Source organism: Electrona antarctica (genome assembly GCF_951216825.1).
Source record: "Electrona antarctica genome assembly, chromosome: 7".
Taxonomy (NCBI): Eukaryota; Metazoa; Chordata; class Actinopteri; order Myctophiformes; family Myctophidae; genus Electrona; species Electrona antarctica.
The window spans coordinates 29156499-29172857 of NC_136812.1; the positions used below are offsets into that span (position 1 = coordinate 29156499).

The 16359-nt window shown below is 42.1% G+C and overlaps 1 protein-coding gene across 1 annotated transcript in view; it reads right to left on the bottom strand.

Moving 5' to 3' along the window:
* col24a1 (collagen type XXIV alpha 1 chain) overlaps positions 1–16359 on the bottom strand; it is a 142594-nt gene that overhangs the window by 27470 nt on the left and 98765 nt on the right. The window contains exons 31-39 of the mRNA XM_079504922.1: positions 14211–14255; positions 11719–11772; positions 10760–10813; positions 10501–10554; positions 10097–10150; positions 8893–8946; positions 6405–6512; positions 3133–3186; positions 1474–1581 (exon numbers count right to left, since the gene is read on the bottom strand). Coding sequence (XP_079361048.1) covers positions 1474–1581; positions 3133–3186; positions 6405–6512; positions 8893–8946; positions 10097–10150; positions 10501–10554; positions 10760–10813; positions 11719–11772; positions 14211–14255 — 585 coding nt within the window. The remainder of the gene's footprint in view (positions 1–1473; positions 1582–3132; positions 3187–6404; positions 6513–8892; positions 8947–10096; positions 10151–10500; positions 10555–10759; positions 10814–11718; positions 11773–14210; positions 14256–16359) is intronic.

Genomic DNA, 16359 nt, shown 5'->3' on the forward strand with positions numbered 1-16359 from the left:
AAGGGACAGCCTTTATGTTGTACGTTTTGGTTCTCTACTCTGTTTCAGCTAAATATAAGCTTGCTGTTAAATGGACACTCAAGACACTCATCCATCCTTACTCCCAGGACCAGGGTTCTGGCAGGGCATATCAATCATCCCTCTCCAGCTATCACAACAGGCTCTGGTGTTCGTTCTTTCTGATGAGAAAGGAGCTGCATTTCTCTATGCCTAATTCATGATTCATGAATAATAGCAATCTGTCGCACAATGGCGTCGCACACCAAAAATAGCAGACATGCAACCTCACAAGGTGTCGCAGATGCTTGTAGGTTGGCTATTTTTGCCGTGTGACTTTGTGCGACAAAGTATGAATTGAGCTTTAGAAGGAACAAAAATGGATTCCTTCCCCTTCTCTCTCATTTAAGCTGGTACTCTGCTTTCTTATTTTAACTTTAAGATTAAACTACACAATACCAAATGATCTTCATTGCAACACGTATACTTAGCTGCATTGCTTGCAGCTAAGTATACTGTGAATTTTTGTTTTAGGCATGCTGCAGTATGTTTTAGCAAAACAGGTTAAATGTTCAGTGAAAGTACAGGTGTTACGGCAGCTGTTTATACAGCCATTCTTTGGTTAGGGGTTGACAGAAGTTTGGGTCACAAAGCAAGATTGAGAAGATATTAAATCATGCTTTGATCTTGTACTATGCTGTGTTAAAAAATGAGTATAAGTATAACACCTACACTATTATTACAGTCAATACATAATACAACCATTGTGGCAAACAGTCTTTGTGATAACTTGATAAAATCATGAAACCGCTATCAACATATTTCCCACAATCAAGGACTACATAATACGTGGACATGGTTTAGAATTACTCAGCATTTTGGAACATGGAAAAGGGCTGCCAATTGTGCCAAGAGTAAATCTGAAACCAGCGTAACTGTAATGAAGCAAATCTGAGATGCTTTATGACATTCTAGGTCAGTGATTCTCAAAGTGGGGTCCAGGGGTCATTGAGGGGTCCCCGACAAAATTAGGAACAGTTTAATTAAGAACTTTAACCCTATTTCATACTTTGGCTATGCCTGAGGAAGGTTGAAAGACCGAAACGTTGTACTTTGACATTAAATAAAAAGCTCTTGAACCAGCAAGTGGCAGTGTGCCGGTCTCCCTCCTTCTACACGTTTACTTGAAAATAGCTGACCTACAAGCTCACAACGCATTGTGATGTGACCCGTTGTGAGCTTATAGATAGTACTTATTGGGTCCCTTGCACAACATTCCAAAGGGCAGTCCGCAGCATAATACATGTGGTTGTCCTTGACATAAACATCTTTGAGGACCACTGTATTGTTTATTTATTCATCAGTTTTTACTCTCAAACAATATGGCCTCTGTTTCCCCCAAAATCTACAAACATGTCATCTTTTATTTTGTAAAGGTAAATGTGAAGGTGTAACACAGGAAAAGTGGACACTGACTGGTGAGCCTCTGGTTCCTCTGGCACCTTTCAAACCCGTCTCGCCTGGCTGGCCAATGTCACCGTGTGTGCCAATCTCACCAGCTAGACCTGGAAGCGCCCGTTCTCCCTGCAAAGTGACAGGTCAGGGAACATACAAATAAAAATAAAACATAGAAGACCACACACATAATTACACTGCATGTTCATTTAACTGTGTGCACAGATGTAGCTAAATGGACCCTTGTGCATCCATTGTACAAGGTACAATGGATGCACATCAGTGAGCTGGATGCAATCCTACCTGGAGGGGAGAGAACAGATGGTGGAGGTGAACGGACCACTGTCCCCCCCCCCCCCCCTCCCAGTGACCTGTGGCGTTCCACAAGGAAGAATACTAGGACCTTTACTGTTCCTAATATATACAAACGACATGACATCAGCTTTGACTGCAATTTGTTTCTGTTCGCAGACGACTCAGCAATGCTGGTCTCGGACAGGAACAAACTGCAGGTTGAAAAGGCCCTCAGCTCTGAACTCAGTAGAATCTGTACCTGGCTCGCTGATAACAAACTATCTTTACATCTGGGAAAAACTGAATCCATTCTATTTGGACCTCTAAGGCCCTTAAAACAAGGCTCCAGACTTCCCAAAACAAACTGGTCAGGCTACTACTTGGCCTCACTCCCCGAACCCACCTCACCCCTGCCCACTTTGACAGGCTGGAATGGCTTAGGGTTGACGACAGAGTACAGCATCTTGCAATGGGTCTGGTCCACAAGATTCGCTACACCACCAAGATACTCATGTACCTGTCTAAATACTTCCTTAATGTCAACGAAGTCCACACCCACAACATAAATCCACGGGTCCGCCTGTGCTTCAACATTGGAGAGCCTCCCTGGAGGCTTGGTGTTGAAGGAGGGGCGGAACAATTTACACTGGGGGAGGAAGTACACCGGAAGTGTGGAAGGCATGCTACGTACGTCACGCTGCCACTCAAGTGATTACTGGCCAATCATAGCGCATTTTTTCCCAGGACAGACCCAAACATGCGCTCTGTGACACACACTCATGCTTCGGCGGTGCTTCGCAAGGAATCTCGGGAAAGTTTTGCCCTCCCTTGAGCACATACGCTCCAGAGCCGGAAAGGGCGTCTACCTTTATATGTCTATGTTCAGAATCTCCATAGAATCCCCCTGCTGTTGAATTGAATGGGAGCAATATAGAGATTGACAGGTTCTTTAACCAATCAGATTTCGAGTTTGCCCTGCAGAGCGTTTTCTTTCACGTGCCCACTGCCCAGGCACTCTAGCTGGCCTTTGGTAACGTTAACGTCTTGCTTGTATCCCATCGCTGGGGGAAAATATTGTCCAATGAGAAATGAGGACTGGTATTTCAAACTTTCTACGCGAGTTCCCGTCTATGGGTTGATTGAGCTGGACTAGGATAAGAAACAGATTTGGTGGTGGATTTACAGGCAAACCCCTTTTCGAGAAGGAAGGACTTTTCAAGAAAAGCTTGCCATTGTAACAAAGGGTCGACCATGATATGATCAGCCAGGTCAGTGACCGACCTGGACGGTCTAGATTCTAGAAGGCCCGGTTTATTTCAGTACGGAACGCCACTGTATCTCACCATGTATCCGCCAAATGAATAAAGATCTAGGCATTGTACTTACCTTCTTGCCATGCCGTCCTCTGTTCCCTGGAAGCCCTGCTTTCCCTTCTGGCCCCTGGACATAAAATAAATCCAAATAAGATGACCACACACTGACGTATTGTCTTCATTTTTGTTGAGAGAAGTATAAATTAGCCTGAACCACATGACCACTAGCTTCCCTATTCTGGGCATGTCATAAAAATAACAGATGTACAAGTTCACAACGTGTTCACAAAGTATTTCATTTAATTTCATTATGTTAGTATATATAATTTTATAAACTATAAAAAAAACTATTAAAGAGCAAAAAGGAGGGGCTCCCGGCATGATATGGCTCCCAGTCGCTGCCCGCACAGAATACAAAACTCTGATGCTGGCATTCAAAGCAACTAAAGGTATGGTGAGGTAAGGTAAACGCGCACTCAGCCAACGCAGGGAAGCTGGAAGTACCTTCACTAAAAACACCGGGACAACGCTCCACACGTCCCAAACTCTTCTCCCTTCTGGCTCCTAAACTATGGAATGCACTTCCCATTACAATCAGAACTGCAGCCTCAATCCCAATCTTCTGCCGTAGTCTGAAAACCCAACTCTTCAGACTCCATCATGGCCCGTAGCCCTTGCCCTAGCCCTGACGACCTTAGATAGCACTTTATGTAGACTTAGATAGCATTTTATACAGACAGCACTAGAATAGCATTTTATGTAGACATAGCACTTTATAGTACGTATATACTGTATGTACAGTTTCATTATATAGATATTCCACTGTTAGGTTCTTAGTTTACGGATGTTTCATGATAACTACTTGTTATGTATTGCCATGCTTTTTTTTGTTCTTGCTTAATGTAAATCGCTCTGGATTAAGAGCGTCTGCTAAATGCCTAAATTGTAAATTGATATAGATTGAAATGACTATGTAAAAATGGAGATATGTTTTGCCAAAGGGACTTTTGTTGTGGCAGATTATATTTATCAAGCTTGGGAAAGAAGACAGAGTACTCTGTATAAATCTGAGTTGTAATATAATGAATTATGTAATGTAAACAAACATGCTTTAAATGCATGAATTATGTAATGTAAACATGCTGTAAATGCAATTGTGAAATGGTGTCTTATAAACCCATGAGGGTTGGGCACATTGTGTGCAGGACACGAAAATAAATAAACAATCATCATATACAGCACACTTTCCACTTTCCAAAATTGAGCCAAACAGCACTGAATATATTATGTAACATCGTTGCACCCCCACAGTTGGCTTTGTCTGTAGAATGCCCTGTATAAGAATGCTTTGTTTAAGCAAAGACTGCCCCCTACTGGCACACATGGGAATTATCTACCAAAACACTAGTTGCAGATCATAATTATTCATGTTCAAGTCTTTGTATTTGCAGTCCATATTGTATGTTTGGGAGAAGTGGGGCTACTGATGCCAAATAATAAATCTGTTGAATAATTATTATAAAACAGGTGAGGTTGGTGAAACGGCTGAGTCTGATTAGTTGATAGGTGTGGCATAATATGTGTGTGGCCACTTTCTTGTTCCTTCAAGAATTCTACTCAGGTGTGGCATACCGCATAATAACCAAGTACAATGGCTATGAATTTAATTGAAGGTGAACTCTGTGGAGTAGTGGACAGGGCAATGTCTCCAGGAAAAAGTCCACCTTAAAAGGATGACAAGATGTTTCAATGGGGGTGGGAATGTAGTGAAAATGCTTTATGATGACTATCAGGACAAAAGTATACTTTAGACCCTCCAGAAAAAGGCGATTACGAAATTGCAAGTGTGTGTGTGTGACGCGGCTCAACAGTGCCATCCAGTGATATTAGAGAGGTGTTTCATGTGTCCATGATTGGACTATCTGTGCTTGGACGCGTACACATACACATGCGTACACACACATAGCTACGCAATGGAGTGGCTGCACCACTCAAAAATCACACCCGTGTGAAGTGAGGGGCGCTCTTATCATCGTGCATCATCCATTCATTGTCAATGGGAGTTTTGTGTAGGACAAAAATAGCTTTGCTCGTCTACATATGACATAAATTCTCCATTAATTTTCAATGGGAATTTAATGTTTGTGTAAGACAAAAATCTACACTATAGCTGAATATAGGAGGGGATAGCACCCCTCAAAAACACACCTGTGTGAAGTGAGGGCGCTTTTATCATCGAACATCATCCATTCATTGTCAATGGGAATGTAATCTTTGTGTAGAACAAAAATAGCCGATTTGCTCATCCACATATGACGTAAATTCTCCATTCATTGTCAATGGGAATTTTGGGAATGGGAAGTCATGTTGTGTGCTTGTAGATCGGCTATTTTCAAATAGCCAATGGGTATGATTAAAGTGGTTAAATAGATTTTTATGATATTTATACATTTTGCTGGGGACCCCGTGGAACCCCTTAAAGGACTGCTGGGAACTTTGAGAATCGATACCAAAGACTGCTGGGAACTTTGAGAATCGATACCAAAGATGTTTTATTTTTATCAAAACGCCTATTTTTTAAGTTCTTCACATTTGATTGCAACTTTAGCAAAGTCTGCATTTGCACGCAAAATCAAGGATTTTAGTCTGCATAATCAATGATTTTTCACTGCGTTTTGCTGGAGGGTCTAGTAGTTTAAAATCTTCAAACTGCATTAAAGGTGTGGTCTATTGATACATTGTAGGTTCTATGCCAGGGTCAGAAACTATAAAGGATGACAGGCAGAGCTGTGCAGAGTCATGCAGAGGTGCACGATGAGACTGATTAACTTGAAGAATGTAAACTAAGCGTTGCATAACCTTGTTTGTGCAGTCAGTCAGCTGGAGACTACTTTACTGTAGAAGTAATTTAATTATTGAAGACAGGGGGGGGCATCCAAACCTTGAATGTCATCATTCAAGGTCTGGATAGCTTGGGGGTATAAAAAGTAAAAGCTTCTCCTGACCCTCTCCTAGTTTTGTGGAGTTGGAGACCCATGATAGTCATAATAGTCCCATTTGTTGTACAAGCAGTTTTCGTGGGATTCGAGTCCCCCTGGTGGTGTGGGTTTTGCAGTAATCTGAACTGTGACACATTAGACTCGAAAGTCTTACCCACTTTAAGTCTGCTTAATTATGTTTGTTAACTGTAACTGGATCTCGTCTTAAATTCACAGATTGTTTATAAATAACAAATAGCTTTTAGCTACGCTCTGTCCAAATAAGATTGTTGAAACTCAATGAGCCTAAGTTATGAAAATCTATGAGCCTGGTAATTATGATTTTATATAAATAAAATAAACTTACACGAAAGCCCTGTTTCCCTGGTCCCCCGGCAGGTCCTGGAGGCCCAGAGTCCCCTTCTATTCCTCTCTCCCCTGGCTCGCCCAGGAGTCCTGGGTCACCGGGCTCACCCTGGGACAGAGAGAAATGGAGACAGAGAGAATCAAAGATGGTGATGAAGAAATGTATATTCAGAGAGTAGTGGGGGGCCGTAACTAACTTACTTCTATTGTACTTGACTAAAAACTGTACTTTTCTTTTACAAAAAGTGTTAAAATTGTGTTTTTCATGATTGATTGATTAAATACTTTATTAAAAGTTAGCATGAACAGTAAAGTACAGTGCTAGCTGATGTCAATCATCAATGCTGGTAAGACTGAATATTAATAAAAGCTATTGTTGATAACTGTGGAAAAGGTGTGTGTGTGTGTGTGTGTGTGTGTGTGTGTGTGTGTGTGTGTGTGTGTGTGTGTGTGTGTGTGTGTGTGCGTGCGTGCGTGCGTGCGTGCGTGTGTGTGGCATAATAAGTCTAAGGTGAACAGTCAGACAAGCTGCACATTATAACAGTTTTGTTATCAGTGTAATAATTAAAATGCCTTCCTCAAAGAAAAATTAAGCGGAAAAAGGGGTCGGTGCCCGGCCCGGGTCGGATGCATATTAATAATTAATGGTCGGATCGATTCGGGTCGGACACATAGCTGTTCTGGTGCAGGAGCAAGCCTACTGTAGATAAGCCAGAGTCTAAGACATTGCCCGTCGCACATTTAAACTAGATACTATAGCAAAGCATAGCAGGACTGCAATTAGCGCAAATATGCCCTGTGTTATTGTGTTGATCCTGCCTCAGCTTTTCTGAGGTCTGCCCCTGCAGACTACTGCCACCTCCTGGTATGGAGAGTTATTGCACTCCGTCCGTGTGTGTGAGTGAGTCCGTGTGTCCGTCCGTCCGTCTGTTACCAGCTAATCTCCGGCACTGTTAACCTGGTTGATGCCAAATTTTGCACACACTCCCTGGATGCCAATGATGAATCTCTGCCCCAAATTTTCCAGAACGGCCTGTTATAGCGCCACCAGGAGGCAGACTTTTGAAAAACAATTTTTTTTGATATTACTCCTCCAGATTTTGTCATCCCGCAAACACTATGACTATCTCTATAGTCATGTGTTCAAGACGGATCTGTCCGATATTTCAGATTCCATCCTAATTGGTTTTCAAAGTTTGCAGGATTGGCCTGTTTTGAACAAAATGCCTCAAATCATCCAATTGCCATCAAAGGCGTATGAAGAAATGGCACCCTTTTCACATTGGCCTATTATAGCGCCACCAGGAGGCCACAACCTGACCTGCCCTGGTGGAGACCTGTGCCCAGAGGGCACTTTATCTAGTTTCATCTGATTTCCTCTGACGTGCGCACAACAAAGTGCCACCGGCCGACTGTTAGCAATAGTTTGTGCGGTGTGGCGAGACTGGCGACCAGAAACTTTGGTGATGTCGGAATGATGTCATCATTCCGACAGCATCTGACATCATCCGACTGCCAGTACAGTAGTAGTCTGAAATAGTCTGTTTGGTGGAGAGCCGCTTTTAGATCCTTTGTCTAGGTTGGATAGAACATTTGACACGATTTCCTGAAAACGATCCAAACTTTGATCCATTGTTTACGGCTGTAGTTGTCGTTATAGTTGTGGTGTGAACTTTGCCATCCACTACAGTTAGAACAATCTTTTACATTACCTATTCATAGTTATAGTGCTCAGTTTAAATGGCACTTAATATGTACACAGTACTGGGGTTGAGGGTATCCACCACTGACAGAGATCATCAGCATGAGACAAGCTGTAATGTAATAAGTTGCTTCATATTGCCACTAAGAAGAGGACAGCATGGTGTTCAGGGGCTCCTAAAAGGTACGAGACATAACATCTTATGGAATCTGTTGAATTTCAGCTTTCACAGTGGTATGACTAGCATAACATTCAGACATTTCCAAATATTAGTGTTTATATCCCATTGATGGGATGTAAGTCCTGAATATCCAGTATACATAAAGTGGGCTATACACTATCCAGGGACCATTAACATGTTATGACAATGTACCGTATAACACAGCTAGATTCATTTCCTGTTGCTATTCTCTCTCCACTATTGTCTGATGAAATAACACAGGACACCCTCAGCTTTCTCAAGCTCTGGCTTAACCACTTTCAACCTGGCATTCCTATTTTGGGAATGTTATTATAGGCAAAGATTTTCAAAAGCTTTCAAAAGTAGCCAAAATTGCCTTGCATTTGCAACGCATTGAGTGAGTTTGTAGATCGCTATTACATAACATGACACTGTCATTATACAACATGGTATTCATTTCTGAACAAAATAGAAAAGAAAAGATTACATATGGACATACAATGTTTCATACAGTCATAGAGAGACATCAAAATTAAATTGAGATTCGTAAATTGACAGCCCTTATTTGTGATTTATGGAAGCAAAAAAATATATAGTGGTCCTCACCTTCGGTCCGTCTTTCCCCTGGGAGCCATCTTCACCAGAGGGACCAGGAGCACCCTACAAGACACAATCTTTTTTTTTTTCATTGTTGGTACAACATCCAATGAACACTACTATCATGCTGGTAAATTAGGTTATATCCATTTTCAGATATCTGAGAACTTGTTTTCTTTCAGAATGATATCTGTTGTGATTCTGGTGTTTTATATTGCCAGAGGACGCAGATTGTTTCAAGAAGTTCTCCTATTAGGAGTGTCCCTTCAGGAATGTTGACTACAGTATCCTCATAAGGGGTCTGTGGTCCTTATCAACATTATTATTATTATTAGTATAGCAATTAGGTTGCTATACTGTACAGTATGTGGAGAAAATGTATTTGTTCTCTTCATGGACCATAGAATAACAGCATGTAATACATGCCATGGAAGAGAACAGATAGGCCTTTCATTATTGTGTTTTCCCTTGCTGAATGGATATCAATGAAATTATTTGTAGAATACCCACTGCTATTGCAATTACAAAGACAAACCAGCCAAAAAGGCACAATTGTGTTGAAGACGGAATACAGAAATAGTCACGAATAGCATGCACAGCTCAGACTCAAAGACCTCTTTTAGTCATTATGAGGTCTTTGTCTATTCCTGGCAGTCAAACAGGACCCAATCTGGGAACCCTTAATCTGTCATGTGAGATTAAACAGGACCAAATACAAATACTGCATGAAATGGACACGCCCAGATGTATTGTATGCAACTATCGAATATCTTCGCAATTATTTAGTCAATTACTTTTTCGATAACATTTATAATCGAGAAGCCCTTTTTTATAATAAGAAAGATACATCAACAAATCTATTTTTTGAAAATCCATTTTAACCGATTCAATCAATTAGTTTGATTAACTGTCCCAATCCTAAAATATATCATGGCCATGTTACCTTGATGGATGCTATGTTATAATGTTTTTAATCATTACTTTGTTCTATAGTATACAGTATATTTGAATTTGGTGGAAAGGAAAGACATGGGCAGAGGTTTCAACAGGTTATTGACAATCTAAAAAAAACAATTCCACTCTCTCAAAGCTGGGGATTTACACATCCTCAGTGAAATGAAGGGAGAGTAAATATACTGCTGGATTAGATTTGCCCAAACACAAGCAAGGAAGGGATTAGTATGTCGGTCGGAGCTCGGTCGGAGCCACTCACGCTCATTCCCTGCTGCCCCTGCTCCCCTTCAGCTCCCGAAGGCCCCACTTCACCCTACAGAGACAAAACACAACAGTGGAGGAGCTATATGAACATACATGTGTGTGCACACACGCACGCACGCACGCACGCACGCACGCACGCGCGCGCACGCACACACACACACACACACACACACACACACACACACACACACACACACACACACACACACACACACACACACACACACACTAGCACTTGAAGGAGCATTGACATTGACAATTGACATGTAGTTGTTTTTGGACCCAAGGCTACAGTCATGTAATAGGGTGCACTCCTCCACACTCTACTGAAGGGGACAAGTAAACTAAACTTCACATGACAGTTGTACTGATCTGGTGTTCCAGGTGAGGTGTGCTGACCTTTAACCCTGGCTCTCCAATGGCGCCTGACTCCCCCTCTGAACCAGCTGCACCCTGGGAGAGTGAGAGTGAAGAGAGGTCAATGAAAGTGTTCTTCATTTATACATACTATATATTGTAGCATATACGGTGTATACTGCATGTACTCTATTCTAAAGAGCAGTATGCTGTTGTGGAATCTTAAACTTTGTGTTTTTGTGCTTTGTGTTAATTTTACAATTAATTAAAAGCTCACAAATGAGTAGAATAGGTAAAATACCTCATGGCCTTGCTCTCCATCAGGTCCTGCGTCTCCAGGAGGTCCCTTGGCTCCCTGAAAGATCAATAACCAATGGCAATGCCTGAGGTGAGTAATTATATTTTATTACATTTTTCAACTGAGGAACAAAATACAAATAAACATATGATAGAGACTAATCATAAGGGGTGTGACTTCAGTTAACGTGTGTGTGTGCGTTTGTGCGTGCGTTTGTGCGTGCGTGCGTGTGTGCGCGCGCGTGTGTGTGTGTGCGTGCTTGCGTGCATGCATGCGTGTGGACCAATTGATCTGAATTTGCACACGGGTGTTGACCATTACCTTATGCAGGTCACTTCAAAACCCTTTTTCACTTTCCCAAATTGTACGCTGTTTATTAGCATTTTTTGGCTGCCGTTTTCGCCGCTACTGACTCCAACAATAACTTTATGAATGAGTTGAATAATGACGGCTTGCGCATGCGGGTGTGTCCGCGCTGCGGCGACGGGACGCGCACGTGTCTGTGTGTTGCAACTCTTGCAGGTACCGAGCACAAAGTTACTTCCAATCCCTGATTGTGTGTGTGTGTGTGTGTGTGTGTGTGTGTGTGTGTGTGTGTGTGTGTGTGTGTGTGTGTGTGTGTGTGTGTGTGTGTGTGTGTGTGTTGCATGTACGCATGTGTGCGTGCGTGTGTCTAATCTGCACTTCAAGCTTACTTTGCTGTGTTGCTGCGATGCCTGGATTTCCTCATGGCGATCAATAAAAGTCTATTCTAGTCTATCTATTGATCTATCTGCATCTATCCCATTCTTTCTTACTTGACAAATCAAACAATGGATCCATGCTGCCTTCCACAGAAGCCTTCCAGTGTGACACAGCAAATGGTAAGTCATTGTAAGAGCGTGCTGTCTATCACTATGTTGTGTGCTAGTTTCCCTAAACAACAGTGTTATTGTGTGACGTTTGGAAGTTTGCTTGCTTACTGGTTCACCGTGGGGTCCCATCTCCCCTGTACTGCCTGGAGTCCCCGCGTTACCCTGGAACAGAAAACATCAGATCACCGTTAATTTAGGGTTGCTTTTTGGGGATTTTTTTTCCAGTCAGTGACAGTGGAGGGAGTGACAGGCAGTGTGGCGAGAGCAGGGGGATGACATTCAGCAAATGGCCTGGCAGGCTGGGAATCAAACTAGGGACTCACTGATCAAATTGCTCCCTAACCATCTGGCTATCAAGCCAATCCTAATTTAGTTAGTTTAATGTTGCACACAATAACACAACAACAACAACAAAGAGGCTACAATATCCTAGATCATTCTAAATGAAGGATCTTCACCTCATCATCATCATCAGTACTACCACCTTAACTGCAAGGCACAAACAGAGAACAGTAGTACTGTCAGTGTGTTTGATCTTACAATGGAGTAATAGGGTTGCAGAAAGCAGCAGTTTTTAAAGCCTGTAGAAAGTACTAATGAATAATGACTGTCTTTGCCTTACTGTGAATATTGCTTTGTTGTAGTTTAGACAATACGGCTTTGTCAGAGAGAGACTATACTTCAGAAATTACATTCTAAGATTCAAGAAGTTTGTTCACTAACTCAGATAAAAAAGCATTGCATTGGCCAAGAACCGTGGAAGAAAATGAATGCATTGGAGTGTGTGTTTCAAGTAAAACATTTGTCATAGATGAGTCTGCATGTTCAATTGGAAAACATTACAATATACGTAATAGGTGGTGTAACCACAAAACATATGAAAATGAAAATGACATAATTCAGAACACAATAGTTGAAAGCAGGTCACTATAAATTCTCATAGGCCAAATACTGTATAAAAAGTCTGGAAAATATTGTAAGAGAGCAAGAGGATTTATATAAATTACAAAATAAATGATCTAATTCAATATTCTGTGAGCATGGTATAATCCCTGCCAAACAGTATCAACCAGAGAAGCCAGAAACACTGAGGAATGACTGACTACTTTCAATAATGATCCTGGAGGGAATGAGATCACTCTTTCTGTCTCCACTCATGAATTCATAAAGACTTCAGATGCCTACAGCTTAACCACAAAATGTGCCCACAGAGTGATACTGAATAGTGTGAGAGAGGGGGCATGAATATGATACAGTTCATGCATTGGATCAGCTTTTTCTTTTCTTTTCTTGGACCAGTCACAAGATGGCGCTATGAGTCCAAAGGCGGGCAAAGGTGAGGGAAATACTCTTTCCTGCTGTTGCAAATCAGGTCTTTCAATACATACAGTAGATCAGCGTTAAAAGGATAATGACAGAAGGGAGGAGGTACGGTACTCGTCCATCATTCTTACAAAATCAGATCTGATGTTTACAGGATAATAATATATTAATGTAAGTACAATTACTTAATATATCATCCTGTAGGCATCAGATCTCATTGTAATTGTAGTAAGAATTCCAGCAGAGGTAGAGGGTCAAAGTCATGTCAGTGGAGCAGTAACTCTTTGCCTTGAACTTCAAGTCCAAACAGTTGTTTGCTGACATAATGACCTGTTGTGAGTGTGTGAGAGATCAGATGTACTGGGCTCTCACCCTATTCAAATGACTGTAGTGAGACGCTCACCGGGGCATGTATGTACTCGTACTAGATTGTGAGTATGCACGTGTTCTGTGAGTGCATGCATGTGTGGCTGTTTGTATAAGTACTTTGAGTGTGCCCACTGCCTGCGTCAAGAATAATTACAAACAGCGCTATGTGTCAATATAAGTACTTGAGTGAGAAATCTGAGAATACATGAAGGCATTCATGCCTGCGTCAATAATAATTACAATAATTAATTATCTGTCAAGTATTAAGCCAATGTGTGATTCGTGAAAGCATAAAACAGCTCATTCAGCAACTGAATGCAGGACAAGTCAAATAACCGAATCCAACATCCATTGAGCATGCAAGCCATTCTCTGAATGAGGCTCATTCCTGGTAAAGAACTAAATTACAGAACATCCCACTTAATACAGTAAATTATTTTGTTGTTTTGTATTCCTGTTTATTCCATCTATCAGACGCATGCATGCAAGTCGATCGCGCAGAGGCACGCACGCACGCGCACACACACACACACACACACACACACACACACACACACACACACACACACACACACACACACACACACACACACACACACACACACACACACACACACACACACACACACACACACACACACACACACACACACACACAACAATTTTTGATACAACTTCCTCTTGGTTGCATTTATTGGCACAACAGTGGTCATGTCAGGTTCTGCATAATGAGTAGGTAACATTAGAAATAAAAAGAAGACATGGAAATGTTTAATCAGCCTGAGCATTGTGTTGTCTTCTGTAGCCATAGTGATGAGCAGTCTTTACGTCATGCTTCAAACATGGAAATTAAAGCTTTGAGAGGGTAATGGAGTGGAAAAATACATTATAAGGTACATAGAACTCACAGGTTTCCCAGGAAGGCCTCCCTCTCCTGGACCGCCAGCCTTGCCCTGCGAGGAAACACATCAAATCCAAACATGAGACACTTTGAGTTTCAGAACCACTGATTACAGTATACTGCTGGCACAATTTAGTGTCTGCTGTTTATTTTAAAATGATACAAATCTCAATGAAATTTGGTACAGTAGGATAGCGAAACAGATTCATGTGATTTTCTTTTTGTCTTTTTAGGCATGATGACTTAACAAAAACGACTTAATTTCTATTCCCAGTGTAGTCGTAATTCCAATTTCCAAATCCCCATGTACAGCAGTCTCTTGTCGCTGCTGACCCCTACTGGTTGGTCAGTTAGGAAGGGTATAGGCAAGTATGTGTCTTCTTCAAGACACTGCCAGTCCACTTTTTTCACCTGACGCTAAGGAGTTTCAACAAGAGGATGGAATACATGCAGAGGAACATGCCATTCTTCTAAGTTCAACTCCCTACTAAACAGGCACCCTGACCAACCTGCAGGGGTCACTACAGTACAGCGTCAGAGATCTTCCTCTCCACCCAGTTTCCTTTCCCATGAACAATTGTGTTCGTTGGAATACCCAGCGGTCCCAGCCAAGCCAGAAGCATTGTGAAGGATTCCAATGTCTAGTCTCCGTGGTGGTCGGCAGGAACTTTACCCCTGGCCTGCGCCACCCGGACGCCAGACAAAATAACTTTTTAAACACAATTTTCAAGGGATTTCTGATTTATTTCAACAGTGCTGTGGAGAGACCGAAAAGGCAATAGAGGTGGAGGAAATGTGACACATTTCATGGGTTAGATTCAAACATAACATCATGATTAGGTCTATAGTACTGAAAATAGGTATAAGGTTGTGTGCAATCTGCTCAAGCCACACACGCCTCTATTTACATACATTATGTACATACAAATCGGTTAAACCACCAGGATGTCTTACAAAACAAAGATATAATTTCATCATACTGTTTCCAAACATAATCATATGTTGTGTCCTCTCGCCTTTGTTCAAGTTCATGGGTTCGTTCACGGGCACCTCCAACTCAGCGTATGAGTAGCACGGCTTGGTGCAACAAGTCGTGCGGGAAGTACTGGGAGCTGATGTGTGGCGCTCCACCTCAGCAATCTATCTCCCAGGGGTCTAGCGCATTGTAACCGGCTGATACCGACAATAAGCCACCCCCGACCTACTTCTTCTTCTAGAATGATGTTGTGTTTGATCCCAGACTGTTGAACCAGTCTATCTATCTTCTAACTACACTATAAATGCACCAAGTCTCTGTCTGTACGTGTGTACGTCTGAAATCCACGTAACTCGAGAACCGTTCGCCCAACCGTCAAATTGGACACACGCTTTCCACACCCCCACAGGGAGTGCAGTGCCCAGTGTCGAGTCAGTCGGACCCACGGTTGTCCAGAACAGCCACAAAAGGCCTCTGCCCGGGCCAGACTCCATATTTGGGCATGCCTGACAAAGAATTCCATATGGGCATAAAAGGGGACACAGCTGACATCACTTCTGACATCACGATGACTTGACCAGCTCAAAAGAATGAAAAATTCTGGTTCTGGACCGATGGTGGTATTAATATTATTCGGGTGTTCTGATCTGATAACCGCCTCCCCTCCCCTCACGTCAAAACAGTTCTCAATGTTTACATCTTACTTGACGAGAAGACATGTGGACATATACTTATGGCACCAGGGAGAGGGGGAAAAACACGAGAGTGACCGGAGTGATCAGTCAAACATGTATTCTCTCCGCAGTAAATAAATAATCTGTCTGTAGGCTATGCGATCTGACCATTATTATTTTGATTACACTGTCATGCTCGTTTGAGGACAGGTAGAGAGCAGAGCATAGATGTGTTTGGGAATGTTGCTGAAGGTTATGTTATTTTGTCAGCTGACACCCAAATCAAAGAAACCATACAGCGTGTATTTTATTATTTGATAATTAAGCAGCAGCCTACTACTATAGCCTACTAGCCTACTGGTAGGCAGGAAAATGGCAACCAGAATAACCCGTTCTGAGCTAAACTCCTCCCTACGCTCTGGCCCTATAGACAGGACCCAAATTAGCCAATAATAATCACACCTGATTACCCCTATATCTCTATACTGTATATGGAGCTGTCCTGT